The sequence below is a fragment of the Loxodonta africana genome, chromosome 7 (assembly GCF_030014295.1).
Source record: "Loxodonta africana isolate mLoxAfr1 chromosome 7, mLoxAfr1.hap2, whole genome shotgun sequence".
In the NCBI taxonomy this organism is placed as follows: domain Eukaryota; kingdom Metazoa; phylum Chordata; class Mammalia; order Proboscidea; family Elephantidae; genus Loxodonta; species Loxodonta africana.
In genome coordinates this window covers 87,251,511-87,275,522 of record NC_087348.1, presented here as the reverse complement: position 1 = coordinate 87,275,522, position 24,012 = coordinate 87,251,511, and the positions used below count along the sequence as shown (strand labels likewise).

Sequence of the window (24,012 nt, the reverse complement as noted above, 5' to 3'; positions counted from 1 at the left end):
GTCCAAAAATTTTCATTTATACCTTCCGGTAAATCAGGAAAACACCAGCATCAAAACTTGCAGAATGAATATCAGTGGCTTGGAAGAAAATTCTACTGGTGATAATGGATTCCTCTTAAAAAAAAAAAAAAAGCTACATCACCAGTACTCTTCAAAGCATGGAGTCTATATTGTTGAGAAACATGGGAATTGACATCTTTGAGACAAAAAATTATTCAAAAGAATGAGACTCTGAATGTGAAGAAGTTTTAGAAATACCTTAAACAATTTGTTTATATTTTCCCTTTTGTGTATATGCACAAAAGTGAGATATAATAAATTGTACTTCAGAATTCTAAAGGAGCTCTTTAAATATAAAATAAAAATGCTAGGTGATAAGAAAGTTTAACTAGTAAAGAATGTTTCCCTCGAGCATTGTTCCCTTTCAAGATCTAGCTATGCGGGATCAAACTGACAATAGCAACTCAAAAGCTTAGGTAGGAAATTTGGGGGCAGTGAGTTTATGTTAAAGGGGGAGGAATAACTCAGAAAAGGAGGGTGAGAATGGTTGCACAACTCAAAGAATGTAATCAATGTCACTAAATGGTACATGTAGAAACTGTCAAAGTGGTGTATGTTTTGCTGTGTATAGTCTCAACAGCAACAAAATAAATAAAATTTTAAAAAAGACAGCATTGCTGTCTTAGATTCAGTGAAATATGGCAGTTTGGGATAATGGAGACAAACTGAGAGCTTGTAATATTCATACTAAGAAATCAATAAATAATCTAAAATTGATAAGTCAAAAAATCATAGAGTAAAAATATTGTACTGAGAGAACATGCTGCCTGGGATCAGATCCAAACTCTGCCATTTGCTAGCCTTCTGACCTTATGCAAATTACTTAACGCCTCTGTCTTAATTTTCTCATCTCTAAAAACAAGAATAGAAATAATACCTACAATATAAGGTCATTACAAAGATTAAGGAATCCTGGCAGGACAGTGGTTATGAGGTACAGATGCTAACCAAGAGGTTGGCAGTTTGAATCCACCAGCCACTCCTTCGAAACCACTTGGGGCAGTTCTACTCTGTCCTATAGGGTGGTTATGAGTTGGAATTGACTGGACGACAACACGTTTAGTTTGTTTTTTTTATTTATGAGGATTAAACAATGCATGCAAAGCGCTTAGAACAGAACCTGACATGTTGTAAGCATTCAATAAATGTTAGCTGTAATTGTTATTTGTTTATTTAAATATATAAAGATTAATACCAAAGAAAACACTTAAAATGGTTTAGAGAGTGGGATCTGGAAATAGGAAGTGGCAGAAAACAGGACTGGTGTTTTTCATTAGAAGCCTTGATTTTTGAAATTATGTACATGTTTTGTCCTATAAAAATAATTATTAAAATACACATGTATAAGTGACACAAACCAAAACCAAACCAAACCCATTGCCATCGAGTCGATTCCGACTCATAGCAACCCTATAGGACAGAATAGAACTGCCGCATAGCATTTCCAAGGAGGACCTGGTGGATTCGAACTGCTGACCTTTTGGTTAGCAGCCGTAGCTCTTAACCATTGTGACATCAGAGTTTCCATAAGTGACATAGCAAAGAAAAAAATATGGGTAGGTGCTGTAGTCCTCATTTCTGCAACTAGTCACAAAACTGACTTCCTGTACTACCAATTCCACATCCTCTTTGCCTTCAGCCAGCACCTCAGCTGTTTGGGGTTCTTCACAAGATAATGTGACCCAAAATTTCATTCCTCAGAAATCTGAGGGCTTGGTGGTGGAGTTGATGTGGTCTTCCATTAGTTTCGCTACTGGACATGATAGTACTAAAAGGTACCCCAGAAGATCCCCTCGTTTCCATGCCCTTCTCTGCTGCCATTATGTAACAGCACCTCTTATTTCCCCTTGATTGATCAGAAATAATCACCCCAGTCAACCATATAACTTCAGTGCCAATGCTTGGTTGTTTTCCTAGCAGAACAAGGAACCCAAAAAGGTCAGGTGGCAGTTTCCTATTCAATTAAACCATTGTTTTGTCCCCTAGGCAAAGCGTTCTTTTCAGTGCTATGTATTATTATGGCATTGGGTGAAACCACCAAAAACCAAACCAAACCCAGTGCCGTCGAGTCGATTCCAACTCATAGCTACCCTATAGGCCAGAGTAGAACTGCCCCATAGAGTTTCCAAGGAACGCCTGGCAGATTCGAACTGCTGACCCTTTGGTTAGCAGCCGTAGCACTTAACCACTACGCCGCCAGGATTTCCTTGGGTGAAACAGCATCATAAATATCATTAGCTGCCTGCTCAGAACATGTAATACATACCACAGGACATCATTCCAACTTTTCAAGGAATTGTCTCCCAGCTGACCCCATAACTGACTCGTCACTAGGCCATTTCAATTATTATAATGCAAGTTATTTCTGGAAGATGAGCTACATGGAAAAACCAGAGAATCCTATGAGCATGAGCCCATCTCCTCGTTTGTTTCACTATAATGTGAGATTCTTGTTCAGAAGCAATGTTGTATAAAACCGTGCTAGTAAATAAGTCATTCATTAAGTCCATAGATGATCATGCTGGCAAGATCACAGAAGGCAGGAAGAATAAATTCAAATTCAGGATAAGTTTCTATTCCCATGTGGACAAATCTCTGCCCCCTCCCTAAAGGAAAAAAAGGAAAAGGTCCAATAAAATAAACACACCTCTGTTTTTTAGGTACCTAGCTCTTCTCCCCAGTATGGTACCATATTGAGGACCGGAGTAGGTCGTTTCTGCCATCAAGCCAAATACTCATCAGTGGCAACAGGCAGGTTAGCCTTAGTGAAAGGGAGTCTCTATTGTTGAGCCCGCAGAACCTTGATTCACGGCCCCAAGGCCACTTTTTTCACAAGCCCATTGAGAAAGCTCTGGGGTGACTGGAGGGAGAGCAGATCATCGTGTCCACTGGTTATCGAGAGCCTCCTGCAATGAAGACCTTTTGATGATTATTCACCTGGACCAAAACATTTCACACTCCGAGTCCTTTCTGAGGTCCACCCATGTATTTCTTCCAAAAATTTCTTGTCTTCATCCTTCAAAGATCCTAACCAAACCACTAGTTTATGCCCTTCTTCAGGTACTGCTCCTGTCACACAAAGACAAAATGTGCCCCTCAGAGTTAGGACCCTGAAAGATCTCCTATGTGGTCTTCCATGGCTCCATCTGAGTTAGACCCTCACACCACAACAGTGGACTCCCAGCCAGTGCCTCCATTTTGACCAGGCTTTGTTTTTTCCCTTATTTGTTGACTGATCAAAGGGATCCTCTTGTGAGGTCATGGGTATTGTTATGGATTGAATTGTTTCCCCAAAAAATGTGTGTCAACTTGGCTATGCCAGGATTCCCAGTATTGTGTGGTTGTCCACCATTTTGTCACTGATGTGATTTTCCTATGTGTTGTAAATCCTACCTCTATGTGTTAATGGAAATCCTGGTGGTGTAATGGTTATAAGCTCAGCTGCTAATCAAAAGGTCACCAGTTCGAGTACACCAGATGCTCCTTGGAAACTCTATGGGGCAGTTCTACTCTGTCCTGTAGGGTTGTTATGAGTCAGAATCCACTCGATGGCAATGGGTGGGTTTATGGTGTTAATGAGGCAGGATTAGAGGCAGTTATGTTAATGAGGCAGGACTCTACAAGATTAGGTTGTATCTTGAGTCAATCCCTTTTGAGATGTAAAAGAAAGAAGCCAGCAGAAAGACAGGAGGGCCTCATTACCACCAAGCAGGAAGAGCCAGGAATGTGCATCCTTTGGACCCCAGGTCCTTGCACTGAAAAGCTCCTAGTCCAGGGGAAGAATAATGACAAGGACCTGCCTCCAGAGCTGACAGAGAGAGAGAATGCCTTCCCTGTTAGCTGACTCCCTGAATTTAGACTTCTAGCCAACTAGACTGTGAGAAAATAAACTTTTCTTTGTTGAAACCATCCACTTGTGGAATTTCTGTTATAGCAGCACTTGATAACAAAGACAGGTATGGTCTGAGGGAGGAGAGGTGGCAGAGAAGGAAGACGCATTCTGAGGGGCATAGCCAAGTGCTCATGTAGCTTCCCTTGCCCTCAGGGCCAGCTCAAAATGAGACCCAAATGGAGACCTTACCACTTTGTAATGAGCATAACCACATTCGGGATCGGTGGATCAGGTAACAATTAGCTCATGATGGGCAACTAGTGTGTGCTTCTCACGGTTGTATGGAATCCTGTCGTCCGGCATTCAGTCTACACCAGAGCCTAAATAGCAAGACAGTAGTTGTTTCTCAAAAGAAGAATAGCCTCTTGCCAAACAAGTTGTGAATTTGCTCCTAAATACTAGGGAAGGGACTCTGATGTGATTCTCTTATCAGGGCCCGGCACTGTGCCTCTTTCTTCCTGATAGAGAGCATAAGATGTAGCAATATGTTTTATCCTTCAGAGGGAATTGAACAACATGCCCCAGGCTACTGACCTCCACTCCACTGAAGTGGCAGGACTCTATAATTCTTACTTTCTGGCATGCAACTCAGCAAGGCATCCAGGTACCTGGTACTTCCTGGTCTTTAGGTTTATCAGCATTTTATCATCATAATAGTCAGTCAAAACCATGTCTTGTGGGATGATGAGGTAATCAAAGTCCCCGTGACTAAGTTATGGCACAGAGGCAGAAAGTTGACATGGTCCTGAGGCAAAATGGTGAATATGTACTTTTGTCCCTGGCAGGTGAAATATAACTATCTCTGGCATTCTTTGCTCATTGGGATAGAGAATAAGCATTTGCAAGTTAACTTTATTACAGGTGGCAGAAGCTCTGTTGATTTTTTTCTAGTATATGTGTTATGGATTGAATTGTGTCTGCCAAAAATGTGTGTTGTAAATCCTAATCCCTATACCTATGAACGTAATCCCATTTTGGAATAGGGTTTCTTTGTTATGTTAATGAGATCATATCAGTGTAGAGTGTGTATTAAGTTAATCACATTTGAAACATAACAGAAGTAAGCAAGCACGAATGGGGAAAAGATAGATGCCACATGAAGATCTCCAAAAAAAAAACTGAGAAGAATGCTAGAGAAGCTGAGACAAAGATTTTTCCCCCAAAGCTGACAGAGACAGCCTTCCACTGGAGCCAGTGCCCTAAATTCAGACATCTAGCCTCCTAAACTTTGAAAAAATAAGTTTCTGCTCATTAAAGCCACCCATCCGTGATGTTTCTGCTATAGGACCACTGAGAAATTAGGACAATCTGAAACGGGAATCATCACCTGTCATTCTTCAAGGCTCTTCTGACCACTGCAAGAGCCGTATGTTGTTGTTGTTAGGTGCAGTCGAGTTGATTCCAACTCATAGAGACCCTATGCACAATAGAGCAAAACACTGCCTAGTCCTGAGCCATTCTCACAATTGTTGCTATGCTTGAGCCCATTGTTGCAGCCACTGTGTCAATCCATCTCTTTGAGGGTCTTCCTCTTTTTCAATGACTCTCTACTTTTTTCTCTACTTTACCAAGCATGATGTCCTTCTCCAGGGGACTGATCCCTCCTGATAACATGTCCAAAGTATGAGGCATATTCTCACCATCCTTGCTCTTGCTTCTAAAGAGCAGTCTGGTTGTACTTATTCCAAGACAGATTTGTTCGTTCTTTTGGCAGTCCATGGTATATTCAATATTCTTTTCCAACACAACAATTCAAAGGCGTCAATTCTTCTTTGGTCTTCCTTATTCATTGCATATGAGACGATTGAAAACACCATGACTTGGGTCAGGCACACCTTAGTCTTCAAGGTGACATCTTTGCTTTTCAACACTTTAAAGAGGTCTTTTGCAGCAGATTTGTCCAATGCAATGCATCTTTTGATTTCTTGACTGCTGTTTCCATGGGTGTTGATTGTGGATCCAAGTAAAATGAAATCCTTGACAACCTCAATCTTTTCTCCATTCATCATGATGTTTATTGATCCAGTTGTGAGGATTTTTGTTTTCTTTATGTTGAGGTGTACTGAAGGCTGTGGTCTTTGATCTTCATCAGCAAGTGCTTCAAGTCCACTTTTGGCAAGCAAGGTTGTGTCATCTGCATAACGGAAGTTGTTAATGAGTTTTCCTCCAATCCTGACACCCTGTTCTTCTTCATATAGTCCAGCTTCTCGGGTTATTTGCTCAGCATACAGACTGAATAGGCATGGTGAAAAGATATAACCCTGATGCACACCTTTCCTGACTAAACATGTAGTATCTCCTTGTTCTGTTTGAACAACTGCCTCTTGATCCATGTACAGATTCCTCATAAGCACAATTAAGTTGTTCCAGAATTTCCACTGTCCGAAACGTTATGCATAATTTGTTATGATCCACACAGTTGAATGCCTTTGCATAGTTAATAAGACACAGGTAAACATCTTTCTGGTATTCTCTGCTTTCAGCCAGGATCCATCTGACATCAGCAATGATATCCCTGGTTCCACATCCTCTTCTAAACCCAGCTTGAATTTCTGGCAGTTCCCTGTCCATATACTACAGCAGCCACTTTTTTTTTTTTTTAAACAATTTTTATTGTGCTTTAAGTGAAAGTTTACAAATCAAGTCAGTCTCATATAAACTTACATATACCTTACTACATACTCCCACTTACTCTTCTCCTAATGAGTCAGCCGGCTCCCTCGTTCCAGTCACTCCTTTAGTGACCACTTGGCCAGTTTCTAACCCCCTGTACCCTCCTATCTCCCCTCTAGACAGGGGATGCCAACATAGTCTCAAGTGTCCCCCTGATACAAGTAGCTCACTCTTCATCAGCATCTCTCTCCAACCCATTGTCCAGTCCCTTCCATGTCTGATGAGTTGTCTTCTGGAATGGTTCCTGTCCTGGGCTAACAGAAGGTTTGGGGACCATGACTGCCAGGATTCTTCTAGTCTCAGTCAGACCATTAAGTCTGGTCTTTTTATGAGAATTTGGGGTCTGCATCCCACTGTTCTCCTGCTCCCTCAGCGGTTCTCTGTTGTGCTCCCTGTCAGGGCAGTCATCGGTTGTGGCCGGGCACCATCTAGTTCTTCTGGTCTCAGAATGATGTAAGTCTCTAGTTCATATGGCCCTTTCTGTCTTTTGGGTTCATAATTACCTTGTAACCTTGGTGTTCTTCATTCTCCTTTGATCCAGGTGGGTTGAGACCAATTGATGCATCTTAGATGGCCGCTTGTTAGCATTTAAGACCCCAGACGCCACACTTCAAAGTGGGATGCAGAATGTTTTCTTAATAGAATTTATTTTGCCAATTGACTTAGATGTCCCCTGAAGCCATAGTCCCCGAACCCCCCCCCCTTGTTCTGCTGACCTTCGAAGCATTCAGTTTATTCAGGAAACTTTTGGTCCAGTCCAGTTGAGCTGACCTTCCCTGTACTGAGTGTTGTCCTTCCCTTCACCTAAAGTAGTTCTTATCTACTACCTAATCAGTAAATAACCCTCTCCTACCCGCCCTCCCTCCCCCCTCTCGTAACCACAAAAAAATGTGTTCTCAGTTTAAACTGTTTCTCAAGATCTTATAATAGTGGTCTTAAACAATATTTGTCCTTTCGCATCTGACTAATTTCGCTCAGCATAATGCCTTCCAGGTTCCTCCATGTTATGAAATGTTTCACAGATTCATCACTGTTCTTTATCGATGCATAGTATTCCATCGTGTGAATATACCATAATTTATTTATTCATTCATCCGTTGATGGACACCTTGGTTGCTTCTAGCTTTTTGCTATTGTAAACAGTTCTGCAATAAACATGGGTGCTGCAGCCACTTTTGAATGATCTTCAGTAAAATTTTACTTCTGCGTGGTATTAATGATATTGTTCTATAATTTTCGCATTCAGTTGGATTACCTTTCTTGGGAATAGGCATAAATATGGATCTCTTCCAGTTGGTTGGCCAGGTAGTTGTCTTCCAAATTTCTTGGCATAGACAAGTGAGTACTTCCAGTGCTGCATCTGATTCTTGAAATATCTCAATTGGTATTCCATCAATTCCAGAAGCCTTGTTTTTTGTCAATGACTTCAGTGCTTTTTTTTTTTTTTCAGTGCAGTTTGGGCTTCTTCCTTCAGTACTATCAGTTCCTGATCATATGTTACCTCCTGAAATGGTTGAAGATCCACCAATTCTTTTTGGTATAGTGACTCTGTGTATTCCTTCCGTCTTCTTTCGATGCTTCCTGTGTCGTTTAATATTTTTCCCATAGAATTCTTCAATTTGCAACTCAAGGTTTGAATTTTTTCTTCAGTTCTTTCAGCTTGATAAACTCTGAGCATGTTCTTCTGTTTTGGTTTTCTATCTCCAGGTCTTTGCACATGTCATCATAATACTTTGTCTTCTTGAGCAGCCCTTTGGAATCTGTTTAGCTTTTTTACTTCATCATATTTTCCTTTGCTTTAGCTACTCGACGTTCAAGAGCAAGTTTCAGAGTCTCTTCTGACATCCTTTTAGGTCTTTTCCTTCTCTCCTGTCTTTTTAATGACCTCTTGCTTTCTTCATGTATGATGTCCTTGATGTCATTCCACATCTTATCTGGTCTTTGGTCACTAGTGTTCAACACATCAAATCTATTCTTGAGATGGTCGCTAAATTCAGGTGGAATATACTCAAGGTCGTACTTTGGCTCTCGTGGACTTGTTCTAATTTTCTTCAGTTTGAACTGGAACTTGCATATGAGTAATTGATGGTCTGATCCACAGTCAGCCCCTGGCCTTGTTCTGACTGATGATATTGAGCTTTTCCACGGTCTCTTTCCACAGATGTAGTCGATTTGATTTCTGTGTATTCCATCTGGCGAGGTCCATGTGTATAGCTGCTGTTTATATTGATGAAAAAAGTTATTTGCAATGAAGAGCCATTGGTCTTGGAAAATTCAATCATCCAATCTCCAGCATCGTTTCTATCACCAAGGCCGTATTTTCCAACTACTGATCCTTCTTCCTTGTTTCCAACTTTTGCATCCCAATTATCAATAATTATCAGTGCATCCTGACTGCATGTTCGATCAATTTTAGACTGCAGAAGTTGGTAAAAATCTTCAATTTCTTCATCTTTCACTTTAGTGGTTGGTGGATAAATTTGAATAGTAGTCTTATTAACTGGTCTTCCTTGTAGGTATATGGATATTATCCTATACTGAGAGCACTGTACTTCAGGATAGATCTTGAAATGTTCTTTTTGATGATGAATGCGACATCATTTCTCTTCAAGTTGTGATTCCTGGCATAGTAGACCATATGATTGTCCAATTCAAAATGGCCAATACCAGTTCATTTCAGCTCACTAATGCCTAGGATATTTATGTTTATGAGTTCCATTTCATTTTTGACAACTTTTAATTTTCCTAGTCATACATTCCAGGTTCCAATTATTAATAGATGTTTGCAGCTGATTCTTCTCATTTTGAGTTGTGCCACATCAGCAAATGAAGGTCCTGAAAGCTTGACTCCATCCACGTCATTAAGGTTGATTCTACTTTGAGGAGGCAGCTCTTCCCTAATTGTATTTTGAGTGCCTTTCAACCTGAGGGGCTCATCTTCTGGCATTATATCAGACAAGCTATATAGGTGAGTTAAATGAGTATGTAATAGGAATCATCGCCTCTGAATTTTTTAGGTCTTTGGTGGTTGCACTAATCTTGCAGCTTCCCCAGGAATGCATTAGTGTTCATGGTTTATAATTCTGATAAGGAGGGAGCTCTAGGGGCTTCCACTTGGCCCTGTCAACAATAATAGCCATATTCAATGGATTGGAGAGATATACGCAGATACTGCTACTTGTTAAATATACCTATATACCCTCAGAAACTGGAAAATCATGGGATCATGGGTTTAAGGTACCACTAGACTGACAAGTAGACTAAACTCAAAAGTGAGTTTGTCACTTGACCCCCATAAGCCTCCACGCTGAGTGGTAGACCACTGTGTCAACTACACCTCCAAAGATTAGCATTGGAGTCAGTGTCCAGTAATCCCCAAGGAGTCCTTTCCCCCAGGGCACAGTTACCCTGAGAAATAACCAAAGGTCCCATTGGGGAAGTCTATAAGGAATAAATAGGGTAGATATATATACAACTTCCTCAAATGTCCCTGAAACAGAAGACTCAGCTAAGCTGTGCCTAGATTTCTGGCCCACAAAAACTGAGATAATAAATACATTTTTTTAAAAGCTGATAAGTTTTGGTGTAATTTGTTATACAGCAATATAATAATTTTTCTTTTTTAATATATGACTAATGCACCCTCTCCATATTGCTTTGCAATAGAGCCACTATTTATTTGGAATCAGTGTTGCCAGTTAAAATTCTGCCTTTCCGAGTCTCTCTTTCAGTTTGACGTGACCATATGATTAAGTTCAGGCAAATGAGAAGCAAGCAGAAGTGCTGCATAGAACTTCTAGGAAGATTCCTTATATGAAGTGTCTCACTGAGAAATGCACGTTTTTGTTTTTCTGCTTCCTCATTCTTAATACACAGAAAATGAATGTGATTGCTGGAATTTCAGCAGCTAGTTTGTAACATGAAGTAACCTTGAAGATCGAAACCACACTCTGGGATGGTAAAACAGAAAGAAGGAAGGAATACGAGTCCTTGATGACCACAAAGCAGCCACCCCAGCTCTGGATTCCCTACCTCCAGATTTATTTAAGGGAAGAAGAAATAATCTGCTATTTTGTTTACACTATTATTCTTTTGGGTTTTCTCATAAGTGTACCTACCATAACCCTAACTCATCAATGGCTCAGCCATCCAAATCCTCTCGTATATCACCATCCCAAAGTATATTGCTCTCTTCCAAGCAACACACAAAAAATCTCACCCAGAAGAATGCTTTGAGTTTGATTTTTTTTTTTTTTAACCTCTGTTTCCTCTTTAAGCTGTCCACACAACCTCCTTGCATTCATCACAACCTGCATACTGATTAAGGACTGCCACCCAAGTCTATGCACTTGACTGACGCTTCATTCCAGGTGTCACTAGTAATAAATTGATTAACTGTTTTTCCACTGAATGCCACTCCATCCCTGAATTTTCTCTGTCTTCAGTCCCATCCAGGCCATACAACCATTCCCAGATCCCAGCCATTTCTCTGAGAATCATGCCTCAGCCAATCTAGTACCAATTTCTATACTGGCCTGAGTTCTTAGTTACAAGTAACAGAAACCAACTCTGTCTGACTGTCTTAGTTATCTAGTGCTGCTATAACAGAAATGCCACAAGTGGATGGCTTTAACAAACTGAAATTTATTTTCTCACAGTTTAGAAGGTTAGAAGTTTGAATTCAGGGTGCCAGATCTAGGGAAAAGCTCTCTCTCTTTGTCCACTCAGAGGGAAGATCCTTGTCTCTTTTCAGCTTCTACTAGGTTCCTGGGCTATCATGTGGCCTGTACCTTCTCTTTGTGTATGCTTGCTTGCTTGCTTAAATGTGCTCTTTTATATCTCAAAAGAAATTGATTTAAGACACTCCCTACGTAATACTGCCTCATTAACATAACAAAGAAAACACATTCCTGAATGCAGGAGCAGATTAATCAATGAGCAAGATATGCACAGGCTTAATTGCATTTGCTTACTAATTTGTAGTACACAATTTCACCTGGGGTTCATTGTGCACTACAGATTATTAAGTAAACACAAGTAATTCCATGAGTACCTTGCTTATTGGGTAATCCATCCCTGCCCAAATGGGATTATAATCACAGGTATAGCCCATCGCTGTTGAGTCAATTCCAGCTCACAGCGACCCTATAGGACAGGGCAGAACTGCCACATAAGGTTTCCAAGGAGCGGCTGGTGGATTCAAACTGTCAGCCTTTTGGTTGGCAGCCAAGCTCTTAACCACTACACCACCAGGGCTCCATAACCACAGATATAGAGGTTAGTATTTATAACACTTATTTGAGGGGTACACAGTTCAACCCATAACACTAATTTAAACAAAACAAACAAAAATGGTTTTATTTTTAAAAATACAAGTATCATAAAGAATTACTAGAATAACGAGAACCAGAGCCAGTGTCACACAACTAGAAACAAAGGCTGAAATTAAGCTGCAGTGCTGTCTCCACGAGGATTCACTGTGGCTACTGGCCCTTGCGGAGATGACATGGCTGGCCCTGAACTCTGGATGCTGCCAAGACCAAGTTCTGTAGGTCGCTGCTGCCTCTGGAACAAGATCTTGCTGCAATCCCATTGCCCTTAGAGTTTTTGTGCTTTCTGAGTCCTCACTTCCTTAGCTACAGACTAAGTCTGTGACCAGGGCACATGATTGGCTGAGACTAGGTCAAGGGCCTGCACCCTGGTTTCGAGGGAGATTCAGAAAACAAGTGTCTGGCTTCTATGAGCTGGGGAATTTCCCTTACTTAGAAAGTCATTTCAGATGCCAGATACCAGATGCCAGAAAAGAATAACAAATGTCAACTCTTTTCTGCTGTCAGGCCAGGGTGCCCAGAAGAGCTGGGAGGATCACACTTCCCTGATTCCTCCAGATCTTCTAAGATATCCTCATTTCAACTATCAGCCACCCACCATTCCTAACCAATACATTCACTTTAGGGTGTGGCCGAGAAGCTGACTATGGCCAATCTGCAAAGCACATGATTATTCTCCTGCAGCAAACTCAACTTGCTGGTCACAGGCAGAAGCTGCCTTGCCAGAGTTACAAATTGCCATGCTGTTGCTCATCGGCTTGTCCCACTCTTCAAGCGCTTGCCTGATATTGCCACATGTAGACAGTACACACCAATCTTTCACCATTTTCCTGCTTAACCTCCTGAAGCTGCAATCACGGAGTGGGTAGTGGGAAGGATGAGTTCTAAAGAAAAACTCCGGAATAGTTTTCCCAGCTGATTCACTACCACCTAACAGGGATGTCTCATTTCCCGACTCAGGATGAAGGTACTCTCACTGGACCTGACCCAGCATCAACAGGGCCAGTTCCATATTTTAGGGCCTGCCATTTGCATCACTATACACTTTTACCAATTTTTCACTTGAATTCCTTTGGTTGGAAGTGACAGAAATCCAACTTGAACTAGAGTAAACGTAAAGAAAAAATGTGTTAGTAATAAAAACCAATGAAGGGATGAACAACTAATTTGCAATAAGTAAGACTATCTCTGGAATAACTGAAACTAGGGAATTAAATTCTAACAGGATTTTTGTTTTTAATCTTGTGCCTCAACTTTTTATTGTATGTTTGTTTTTTGTTTCTTCACTGCAGACCACGTTCCTTCTCTTCATAATGGTGAACATGGCTGCAAACAATTCCTGAGCTTTGTATTTTACAGTTTTCACCATTCAAAAAAGAGTGACTTATGAAGAAAACCAAGGTCACACGATAACTATGAGCCCGAGACAGAAAGGGCCACATGAACCAGAGACCTACATCATCTTGAGACCAGAAGAACTAGTTGGTGCCCAGCCACAACCGATGACTGCCCTGACAGGGACACAACAGAGAACCGCTGAGGGAGCAGGAGAACAGTGGGAGGCAGACCCCAAATTCTCATAAAAAGACCAGACTTAATGGTCTGACTGGACTAGAAGAATCCCGGCGGTCATGGTCCCCAAAACTTCTATTGGCCCAGGACAGGAACCATTCCCGAAGACAACTCATCAGACATGGATTGGACTGGACAATGGGTTGGAGAGAGATGCTGATGAGGAGTGAGCTACTTGTATCAGGTGGACACTTGAGACTGTATTGGCATCTCCTGTCTGGAGGGGAGATGCCAGGGTAGAGAGGGTTAGAAACTGACAAAACGGTCATGAAAGGAGAGACTGGAAGGAGGGAGCAGGCTGACTCATTAGGGGGAGAGTAAGTGGGAGTATGTAGTAAAGTGTATATAAGCTTATACGTGACAGACTGACCTGAATTGTAAACTTTGACTTAAAGCACAATAAAAATGATTAAAAAAAAAAAAATAGAGTGACTTGCTTCTCAGTTCAAATAATGAAAAATGGTGAGGAAGACTTTTATTGACCCATCTTTGGACAGGGGCCCACACCTGGGGCAATCATGGCTCGGGAAGATTATGTGAGAACAAGGGCTTCACGGGTAGCCATGAAGATGAAGGGGACAGTTTCCAGGAGAAAAGAGTTGTTCTGGGCAAACCACACCATAACTGTCCACTGTGGCAGCCCTTAGGCAAGTCTCTTCCCATGCAGAATAACCTGGGTAAAAACCAAACCAAACCCGTTGCCTTTGAGTCCATTTCAACTCTTAGCAACCCTATAGGACAGAGTAGAGCTGCCCCATAGGGTTTTTAAGGAGCAGCTGATGGATTCAAACTGCTAACCTTTTGGTTAGCAGCTGAGATCTTAACTACTGTGCCACCACAGCGCCTAACCTGGATAAGCTTGGCAATATAAAGCATGGTTTATAGAATCAAATCTTTTTTTTTCTCTCTTCCTTTTTTTCTTTTTTTAAAAAAGATTTAACTCATGTTCTTTGCATCATTCTCTTGTACAAACGACTGCAACATTCTAAGGAGAAAAGATGAGTGTTCATGTGCCAGACTGGGAGATCCTTAAGGAAAGCATTCAGAATTAATTCATCCCCCTGTGTCTAGTGCTCCCTCTGCCTGGGGAATCCTCCTAACCTGTCCTACTCCCACTGTTTTCCCTTTGAAAAACCACTACTCTCTGACGGGCTCCCTCTCTGGGCCTCAGTCTCTTCATCTGCAAAAATTGAGGGGTTGGTCTCGGTAACATGCACTGCCCTAATGTCTTCTGAGATCCTGGGGTAGAGGTGATGCTGCTTTGCAATGATAGGGTCTATGTCTCGAATAGGATCCGGGTATCAGGGGTGACAGATAAGAGGAGCTCAGTCACTTGGTGCTACAGATTAAATTGTGTCCCTCCAAAAATATGTGTTGGAATCCTAACCTTTATTCCAATGGAGGTAATCCTGTTTGGAGATAGGGTTTTCTTTGTTGTGTAAATGAGGTCATACAATGAATGGTGTGTCCTAAACCTAAGCACTTCTGAGTTATAAAAAGAGCAGATTAGACAGAGGAGAGCACATACTGGGGAAGACAGATGCCATGTATAGATGGTCAGTGGTGGGCCAAGTTCAAAGCATTTTCTTGGGAGGCTTCTTATCTCCCATGCCCATCAGCAGATGCAAATGGCTGCCTGCCAAGAGGGAAACCCCCAACTCCACAGTCCTGAGGCATTGGAAAATCAGTGCCTGCCCAGCTAAGTCTCCCTTGTAACACGCACATCACCAGATTTCTAATCCCACTACCATTTGTTGATTACCTGTAAAGGTGTCAAGCCTTTAGAGGACTGTATTGATCAGAGCTCTTGGTTACAAGCACCAGAAGCCCAACTAAAAGTAGCTTAGACAGAAAGGGAAATTGATTGGCTGAAATGACAGGGATGGATCATAGTCTCTAAGACAGCTGGAACAGGGGCCTTAAACAGCATCGGGCCTCTTTGCCTCCCCTCCTATCTCTGCTTGTCCCTGCAAGCAAGCTTCAGCTGCTGCTACTAGGGAAGGGATATGACCACCTGCAAATTTAGGTGAATGACTTTTTCCCGGCAGAAGGCAGACCCAGGAGGGAGGACGTTTTCTGTCCCTGGGGAGAAGAGGAATGAAGAGGGACAGATGATCTCTTTTTGAAGAGTGTCAGGTGAGAAGTCAGGGGATGGGGATTCCTTCCCTGGAATTGAAGGCTGGGTTCCCAACACAAAGACTTCAGGTTAGTATTCATTAGTTCATTCAACAGACAGGTATGGGAAAACCTACAATGCACAGAGTTATATGCAAGGCACCATGGTGGGGCTGGGGAGAAAGTGATAAACAAGAGGACACAGCCCTGCCCTGAAGGCTTTGCACTTTATCAGGAACACTTCAGCAAGGTGACTTGTGCAACCAAAAGAAAGCGTACTATGGGCTGAAGCAAGAATACCCAATCTAATAATAAAATCTATTAACATTCTGCATCCCACTTTGAAGAGTGGCGTCTGGGGTCTTAAACGCTAGCAAGCAGCCATCTAAGATGCATCAGTTGGTCTCAACCCACCTGGATCAAAGGAAAATGAAGAACACCAAGGACGCAAGGTGATTACGAGCCCAAGAGACAGAAAGGGCCACATGAACCAAGCGACTACATCATCCTGAGACCAGAAGAACTAGATGGTGCCCGGCTACAACCGATGACTACCCTGACAGAGAACACAACAGAGAACCCCTGAGGGAGCAGGAGAGCAGTGGGATGCAGACCCCAAATTCTCATAAGACCAGACTTAATGGTCTGACTGAGACTGGAAGGACCCTGGTGGTCATGGTCCCCAGACCTTCTGTTGACCCAGGACAGGAACCATTCCCGAAGCCAACTCTTCAGACATGGATTGGGCTGGACAATGGCTTGGAGAGGGGTGCTGGTGAGGAGTGAGCTTCTTGGATCAGGTGGACACTTGAGACTATGTTGGCATCTCTTGCCTGGAGGGGAGATGAGAAAGTGGAGGGGGTTAGAAGCTGGCGAAAAGGACACGAAAAGAGAGAGTGGAGGGAGAGAGCAGGCTGTCTCATTAGGGGGAAAGTAATTGGGAGTGTGTAGCAAGGTGCATATGGGTTTTTGTGTGAGAGACTGACTTGATTTGTAAACTTCCACTTAAAAAAAAAAAGCACAATAAAAATTATTAAAAAAAAAAAACCCAATCTAGTCTAGGGGCATCAGGGAAGGCTTCCAGGAAGCAATGTTGTCCAAGTAGAGACCCAACGGATAAACAGGCATCAACTAGGTTTGTTTTTGTTTTAGCGGGGAGGTGGAGGGGTGAGCATTCCAGGCAGACAGAACAGCTCTGAACCAAAAGAAGATCTGTGTGGCAGAACTGCAAATAAGGTCAAGGTGAGGGGGAGGCAGGCAGGGGTACCGCACGAAGGCATTGTGAGCCAGCGTTATCCTGAGGGCAATGGAGAGCCATGGGAGGGTCTAAGAAGAGGGTGGCACCTTCGATGTTCCAGTTCTGAGATCCACTGGGCTTCCTGTAGTGGATGTGTCAAGGGGGAGAGGTGCACCTCACACACCAGTGGGGAGAACTTGTGGAGGCGGCTGAGCTATCAGGTCTAAACCCCTGGAAGTTTAGATCTGAAAAGTAATTTGAGAAGATGCCTCAAAGAACCCCCTTGTAGGGAGTAAAGCAAGGAATGGGTAGCCAGGGAAGGAAAGGGTAGCCTGGGGAGGCAGGCAGCAGCCACTGTAGTCTGCATTGTGCTGGTAAACCAACATCCAAGGACATTGGCTGATAACAAGAATGTGCTCCTGGTCTCTTGGGTCTCAGACTCCCCCATCTGCAGGACCTGCCAAGATTCAGGTAGAGAACGCTGGAAACCTGCGGGAAGCTATCCTCTCCCCCTCAAGCAAAGACACTGCCAGGGGCAGAGGAGCTCTCTGCAGGGCTTTGAACCGGTTTGTTCAGGTTCGAACCCCTAATGAGAAATTGCATTTCTAACAAGTTCCCAGGGGCTGCTAATGCTGCTGGTTAGGGACCAGTTCCCAGCACCACTAGTAAAGCTGTGGTTCTCAAATTTTATTATACGTAAAAAACACCTGGGGATCTTGTTAAAATGTAGATTCTGATTCTGTATCTCTGGGTGGAAGTGCAAATTCTCAGCAGGAGTTCCAACCAGAACAAACCGGTTCGAAGCCCTGTTTCTCCAATCCCTTTTCCCTGGTAAGGATTCTGAGTGTGTCCGGTTGTCCCACAGCTGGAGGACCCATGGACCCTGGAGGGGTGACCCCCCCCGCCCCACCTGGTCAGGAGCAAGTCTGGGTGGTTTCCCGGAAAAGAAAAGAGCATCCGGAGGGAAGAGGTGAGGGGCTGAAGGAAAGTGAGAGTCACTCGGTTACTCCCCTCATCCTGACAGTCATCACACACACACACACACACGCGCACACACGCACACACACACACACACACACACACATCCCATGGGCTGCCAGCGCTGAGGACTAGAGGCTCACACCAGGCGGTGGGGAGAATTGAGCTGCGGAAGCGGGGGAGGGGAGAGGCGGGTTGGGCCAGGAAGGTGCAGGGGGCAGGGTCGTGTGGCCTTCAGGGGGGAAGTTGGGATAAAGGGGCCTCAGCCCCTCGGCAACCCTTCCCCTCCGCAACCCCGTGGCGTATTTGCCCCCAGCGCCTCCACCAGCCTCCCTCAGCCCCTTCTGCGCTCCAGCTCCCGGGTATCAGCTCTCCAGAGGCTCCTTCTCTCCGCCCCTCAGCCTCTGTTCCTCCGCTTGTGCGTCTATCCGTGGCCTTGTCTCTCTGAGACTGTCCCTCTGTATGTGTCTGTCTCTATTTCTGTCCCTGTTTTGTCTCGTCCCTCTCCCTGTCCCCATCGAAATCCCTGTTTCCGTCCACTTCTCATCCCTATCCCTTCTCTGTCTCCATGCCTGTCTCAATCTCTTTCTCTGTCCCCGTCTCCATTTCCCCCGCCCGTACCCATCTCATTCTCTCTCTCCCTGTCTCTCCCTCTCTCTCTTTCTCTCCCCTCATCCCCATCCCTGTCTCTCTCTTGTTCAGGTTTCACCCTTGTCTCCATCTTTGTCCCTGTATCCTTCTTGCTCCATCTCCATATCTGTCTCTTTCTTGTCCATGTTTCATCTTTGTCTCCATCTGTGCCTGGATGAGATAACCTGACGTGTACCTGTATCTCTCTTGTCCCTGTCTCATCGTCTCATCACTATTTCTGTCCCTTTCTCTTCTCTTCATCCAAGTCCCCGTCCCGTCCCCATCCCAGGCGCCCTCTCTTCCTCGTCCTCGTCTCCATCCCCTCTCCTGGGCCTGCCTCCGCGGTCCCCGCCGGGATAGGACCTCGCTGGGGCGCGGGGCCAACGGGCCGGATAGGAATAACTTGGTTAGCAAGGCGAATTGAATTAACTTCTTCACACGAGCGACGCGGAGCCTGTCTCCCTTCTGCTGGGCAGCAGGTGGGGCGGCCCAGGAAAGGGGTCAGGACCCTCCGGCCTGGCACGGTGTGTAGAGACCGAAGGTCAAGTCTGGATTGGAGCGGAATGGGGACTCTGGGGATGGGGCCCAGAGCAGCAGCGCCCCGCACCTCGGGAGCCCTAAGAGAGGAGCGGAGACCCTTGGGGTGGGGGTCCGGGGCGGCTGGGGGCGGGGCCTGGGCAGCCCAGGCCCCGCCCCCGCGGAGCTCTCCCGCCCCGCCCCCTTCGCGGGGTCCTGCGCGTTAAAAGGCGCGCGGGCCCGGCCAGGCGGCACTTGCCTTTCACCCTGGCAGAGTGGTACCGCGACGGGGCGGGCGGACTCGCGGGCGCTCAGAGCCGGCCTCGCGTCCTCAGCGCAGGCCCCTGGGCCCGCGTCCCGACCCCCACCCGGACCGGGATACCAACCCCGACCCAACCCGGCCCAGCCCGGCCCCCGCCCCCGCCCCCCCGGGCCGATGGACTACTCCTACCTCAATTCGTACGACTCGTGCGTGGCGGCCATGGAGGCGTCCGCCTACGGCGACTTCGGCGCCTGCAGCCAGCCCGGCGGCTTCCAGTACAGCCCCCTGCGGCCCGCCTTCCCCGCGGCGGGGCCGCCCTGCCCTGCGCTCGGCTCCTCTAACTGCGCGCTTGGCGCCCTCCGCGACCACCAGCCCGCGCCCTATTCAGCAGGTGAGCGCTGCCCGGGTCCAACCCTTCCTCCAAATCCTGCGGACCCCCCAGCCCATGCCCTACTTGGCAGGTGATTGTAACTCTGTCTCACCGCCACCCCTATCCTTGCTCTAGTCAGACCCTCCACACCTCGAGGGACCCCCAGTTCCCCTGTACAACAGGGTTCCCCTCGATAGGACCAGCCCCAGCTTCTCATCCTTCCCGTTCCTCTTTCTCACTGCCATCTCCCTATCCCCTGCCCTACAAGTTAAAGGAATAAATCCCCAGTCCAGCCCCGGGCCCCTCACAGGCCCTCCACTCCCCACCTGCAAAAGACTGTCCACCAGATCGCTCCATCCCTGGTATCCTCAAGAAAACCTCCCACCTCAGCCCAATCAGACCCCCATCCTTATCACCTCTACTGCACATCATTGGAGACCTCCACGAAGGACCCCTGCGGCAGCTGAGCTGTCCTGGTGGAAACCTTCCTAGAGCCCCTACACCATCAGGCCCTTCCTGCCACTGCTGCCCTGTCTTAGCTCCATCCTACTGGGACCCAAACTCTCCTGTACCACTCTCACTGGAAACCGTGCCATGGCCCATTCCGTAGAAAATGAGGCCCAGGTCCTTAAGCCCCTTACATTCCCCCATCCCCCTTGGAGACTCTCCCAGTTAGAGTCCTGCAGAGCCCAGATGCAGCCTCTGACATTCCCAAACCCCTTATCCAGTCCCCATCCTCACTGAACCCTCATCCTAATGGAGCCCCTCAGCCATCCCCATTTCTCTGGTTAAAGAGTTCCAGCGTGCCCCACCCAGTCTCTTTTCCTCTTGGGAAGACTAGCTGGACCCAAGGAGAAAACTTGAGACCTGAATTTGGAGAGATGAAAACCAGAGAGATAGATGCATAGACTGGAATAGGGATGGCGAGACTGGGGAGCCTGGGCCAGATAAGGACCAGGATTGGGAAGTGGGAGCAGAGATGGGAGGATCGGGGAGCCTGGGAGAAATGGGGACCCAGGGCTGGGGAGATGGAGATAAGAACAAGATAATGGGGAAAGGAATTATGGGAGGTGGGGACCAAGAAAAATTGGAGACAGAGATGGGGAAGATGGAGATAGAAATGGGGTGCTGGAGACAAGATTAAGGGAGATGGGGATCTGAGGAAATGGGACAAAGATGAAGGAGATTGGAGACCCCTAGAAAATTTAGAGACATAAATGGGAGTTGGAGATAGAAATGGGGAGTGTCAGGAACACTATTGATGGGGCAATGGGGACTGGGATGGGGATTAGGAAGAGAAGGAGGGGTGGGGCGGCTTTGGGGTGATGGGAGACATAGAGAAGGGCCTGGGAGGAAGAAAGGCAAAGAGAAGATGGACAAATCTGGGTGGGAAGAAATAAGGACCTTTCTTAATGGGCACAAAAAGAAGAGTGGTCCAGAAGGCGAAAGTTGAAGAGAGATGGGGTGAAATGGGAAGAAGGGGGGGACACCAGGAGGAGAATGGAAACCAGGGATAGGAATGAGGTAGGCCTGGGAAAGAGATATATAGAGAGCAAGGTGAGGGGGCTAAATTTCTACTCCCAGAGCGCCCACGGCAAGGCTGAAAGTAGTCTGGGGCAGGAGAGTCTTAGTTGGCAGAGGCCCAGGACTGGCTAACCGGGGGACTCGATGATGACGCATAAAAGAGAGCAAGGGTGGATAGAGCAAGACCTGAGGTGGGGCGGGCAGACCGGGAATTGCAGGAGGGAGAGACACAAGATGGGGAGGATGGGAGCGGCAAGTGAAATGACTGGGAGTGGACCGACCAGAGTGGGTGGCTGACGACCGGTCGGGAGGATTGGATTCTGGTTCTCCTGTGGCGGCTTTTGGGCCTCGAATCTCCCCGCGCGCCCTGAACACCTTCACGCCGGCGCCTCCACAGAGCTAGGGCTAGGAGGGCTCTGCCTGAGGCTGAGAGGACGAGACCTAGGGGCCAGGCCAGGGGCGGGGTGGGGGGCACTGCCTATCCCCCACCCAGAAAGTACCGAGGGGCCAAGCTCAGCCCCTCACGCCCCCCACCCACGTTGCTCCCTCCTGCACACATCCGCAGTGCCGTACAAGTTCTTCCCGGAGCCGTCGGGCCTGCATGAGAAACGCAAGCAGCGGCGCATCCGCACCACATTCACCAGCGCGCAGCTCAAGGAGCTGGAGCGCGTCTTCGCCGAGACCCACTACCCCGACATTTACACGCGCGAGGAGCTGGCGCTCAAGATCGACCTCACCGAGGCTCGCGTGCAGGTGCGTGCACACGCACGTGTGTATGTAGGAGTGTTATGTGTGTGGAGGGGCGTAGGGAGTAGGAATGGGAGGTTAGTGCCGGACGTCTAGGGGGCTTGCGGGGCAAAGGGGCCTCACCCGGGCCAAGGGCAAGTGCTGTCTGGAGGTGGGGAGCTGAGGGCCAGAGACCAGGGAGCAGTCCGGGGGCGGAGGAGAGGGGAGAAGCTGGGCAGAAGACAGGCGGACTCAAGCCGATCGGATCCACACTAGCTCACTTAGATTTACCCCTCAGTCTCCCTCGTAGGGCTGGCTATGCAGACATGCTTGAGAAGCCAAGACCGAGGCCAAGTGGGTGGAAGGGGTATCCTAGGCAGCCTCAGAACCGAGCCCGGCAGGGCGCAGGCCAGTCAGCGTCTCCACGCCTCCTCCTCAGTTATACAGCTGTGAAACCTCTGGGGCCGGGAAGCCTGACTTGGGGTAGCCTCAGGTCCAAGGAGAGCCAGACCGGGCGGACTCTTGTCTGTCTGTACAAATCCTGAGTACACAAGTACAGCTGTTCAGCTTGCCCTCTTGTCCTGGAGGTCTGGAGAAAAAAGGCTTTGCCTGGGTCCCTCTCTCCAGGACCCTGGCCACTCCAGGCGAAACTCCCGCAACTTCCTATGCCCCTGATCCAGGGGCAGGGCTGAGGTTGACGAGGAGAGGTGGAGTCCCTCCCAGGAGACCAAGAACACTGGGAGGCAGCGGGATCTGCCTATGAGCGGATCCCAAAGGGGAAGACCCTAAGGACTTGGGGGAAGGGTCAACTGGAGCTGAGAGAGGAGCAGAGAGACGAAGAGGGCAACCGGCCGAGTAGGGCTGAGCGGCCAACGCTCAGACGGCTGTGGGTCTCCCCCTCGGGTGGAGATGGCCTCGGCCCTTCCGGACGGAGGTCCTACAAAAGGCTTGCAGTACAAGGCTGATACCCTGTCTCTCCGACTCTCGACCCGGCTGACCAGTCCCTGTGCCCGCAGGTCTGGTTCCAGAACCGCCGGGCCAAGTTCCGCAAACAGGAGCGCGCGGCCAGCGCCAAGGGCTCGGCAGGCGCGGCCGGCACCAAAAAGGGCGAGGCGCGCTGCTCGTCCGAGGACGACGACTCCAAGGAGTCCACGTGCAGCCCCACGCCAGACAGCACCGCGTCGCTGCCGCCGCCGCCGCCCGCGCCCGGCTTGGCCAGCCCGCGCCTGAGCCCCAGCCCGCTGCCAGCCGCCCTGGGCTCTGGGCCCGGGCCGGGACCACAGCCGCTCAAGGGCCCGTTGTGGGCAGGCGTGACTGGTGGTGGGGGTGGTGGGCCTGGCGCGGGTGCGGCGGAGCTACTTAAGGCCTGGCAGCCGGCGGAGCCCGGACCTGGGCCCTTCTCGGGGGTTCTGTCATCCTTCCACCGGAAGCCCGGACCCGCCCTGAAGACCAATCTCTTCTAGCCCCGCGACTCTGGAGGCTCTGGGCCTGCTCCCAGAGACGCCCCTGCCCCGCCAGGACCTCACAGAGTCCCTCCCCATCCCGGCTGCCTGCCTGGAAGTCCTATCCTCCCCCAACCCCTACTGTTTCTGGCCCCTAGGTGTACTCTCCCCAGCTTTGGAGACCAAGTCAGAGCCACTCTTGTCCTCACCCACCCCCACCCAGCAAAAGCAGTATACTTCTCACAGGGACATCTTCCAGGAGAGCCCGGAGCCCCTTCTTCTAGCTTGGCCTTCCTTGGATCCGGGATCAAAGAACACCCGTCTCTAACACTGTCCCAGAACGTGAGGGTACTCAAGGAGAACCGGCCCGGCCCCCTCCCGGGGCTCTGCAGTTAGCTGAGTCACGCCTCACCCTGGTGACCACCAGTGTCTGCTACGCCATCCCTCGGACACACCCATACTGATCCCACCCGGGCGTGCAAGGGCCCGTCGTAGTTCGTCGCTGAGATGGTCGTGGTCCAGCGTCCCGCCGCCAATTCGTCCCTCACGTGTCCCCTCCCATCCCCAGCGCGTGTGGCGCAGAAGGCAGGCTGATCAGAGAGGTGGACAGCTGCCCAGGCAAGGGACACAGGGGTTTCCCTTTATCCTAATTTTTGTTTCCTTTGAAAAACTTGTAATTTATTGA

General features: G+C 47.5%; 1 protein-coding gene across 2 annotated transcripts; it reads left to right on the top strand.

Annotated features, from left to right (window-relative positions):
* Nucleotides 1-19,439: 19,439 nt before the first annotated feature.
* On the top strand, nucleotides 19,440-23,911 carry PHOX2A (paired like homeobox 2A). 2 transcript variants are annotated; one of them, XM_064288630.1, is made up of 4 exons: nucleotides 19,440-19,656; nucleotides 21,725-21,912; nucleotides 22,235-22,243; nucleotides 22,887-23,911. In XM_064288630.1, the coding sequence occupies exons 1-4, from the start codon at nucleotides 19,440-19,442 to the stop codon at nucleotides 23,346-23,348; spliced, it is 876 nt and encodes a 291-aa protein (XP_064144700.1). In that variant the 3' UTR covers nucleotides 23,349-23,911. The 2 variants fall into 2 exon arrangements, with proteins under 2 accessions (XP_064144700.1, XP_064144701.1); XM_064288631.1 differs by lacking the exon at nucleotides 22,235-22,243 and having other exon boundaries at nucleotides 22,902-23,911.
* The last annotated feature ends 101 nt before the right edge of the window (nucleotides 23,912-24,012 follow it).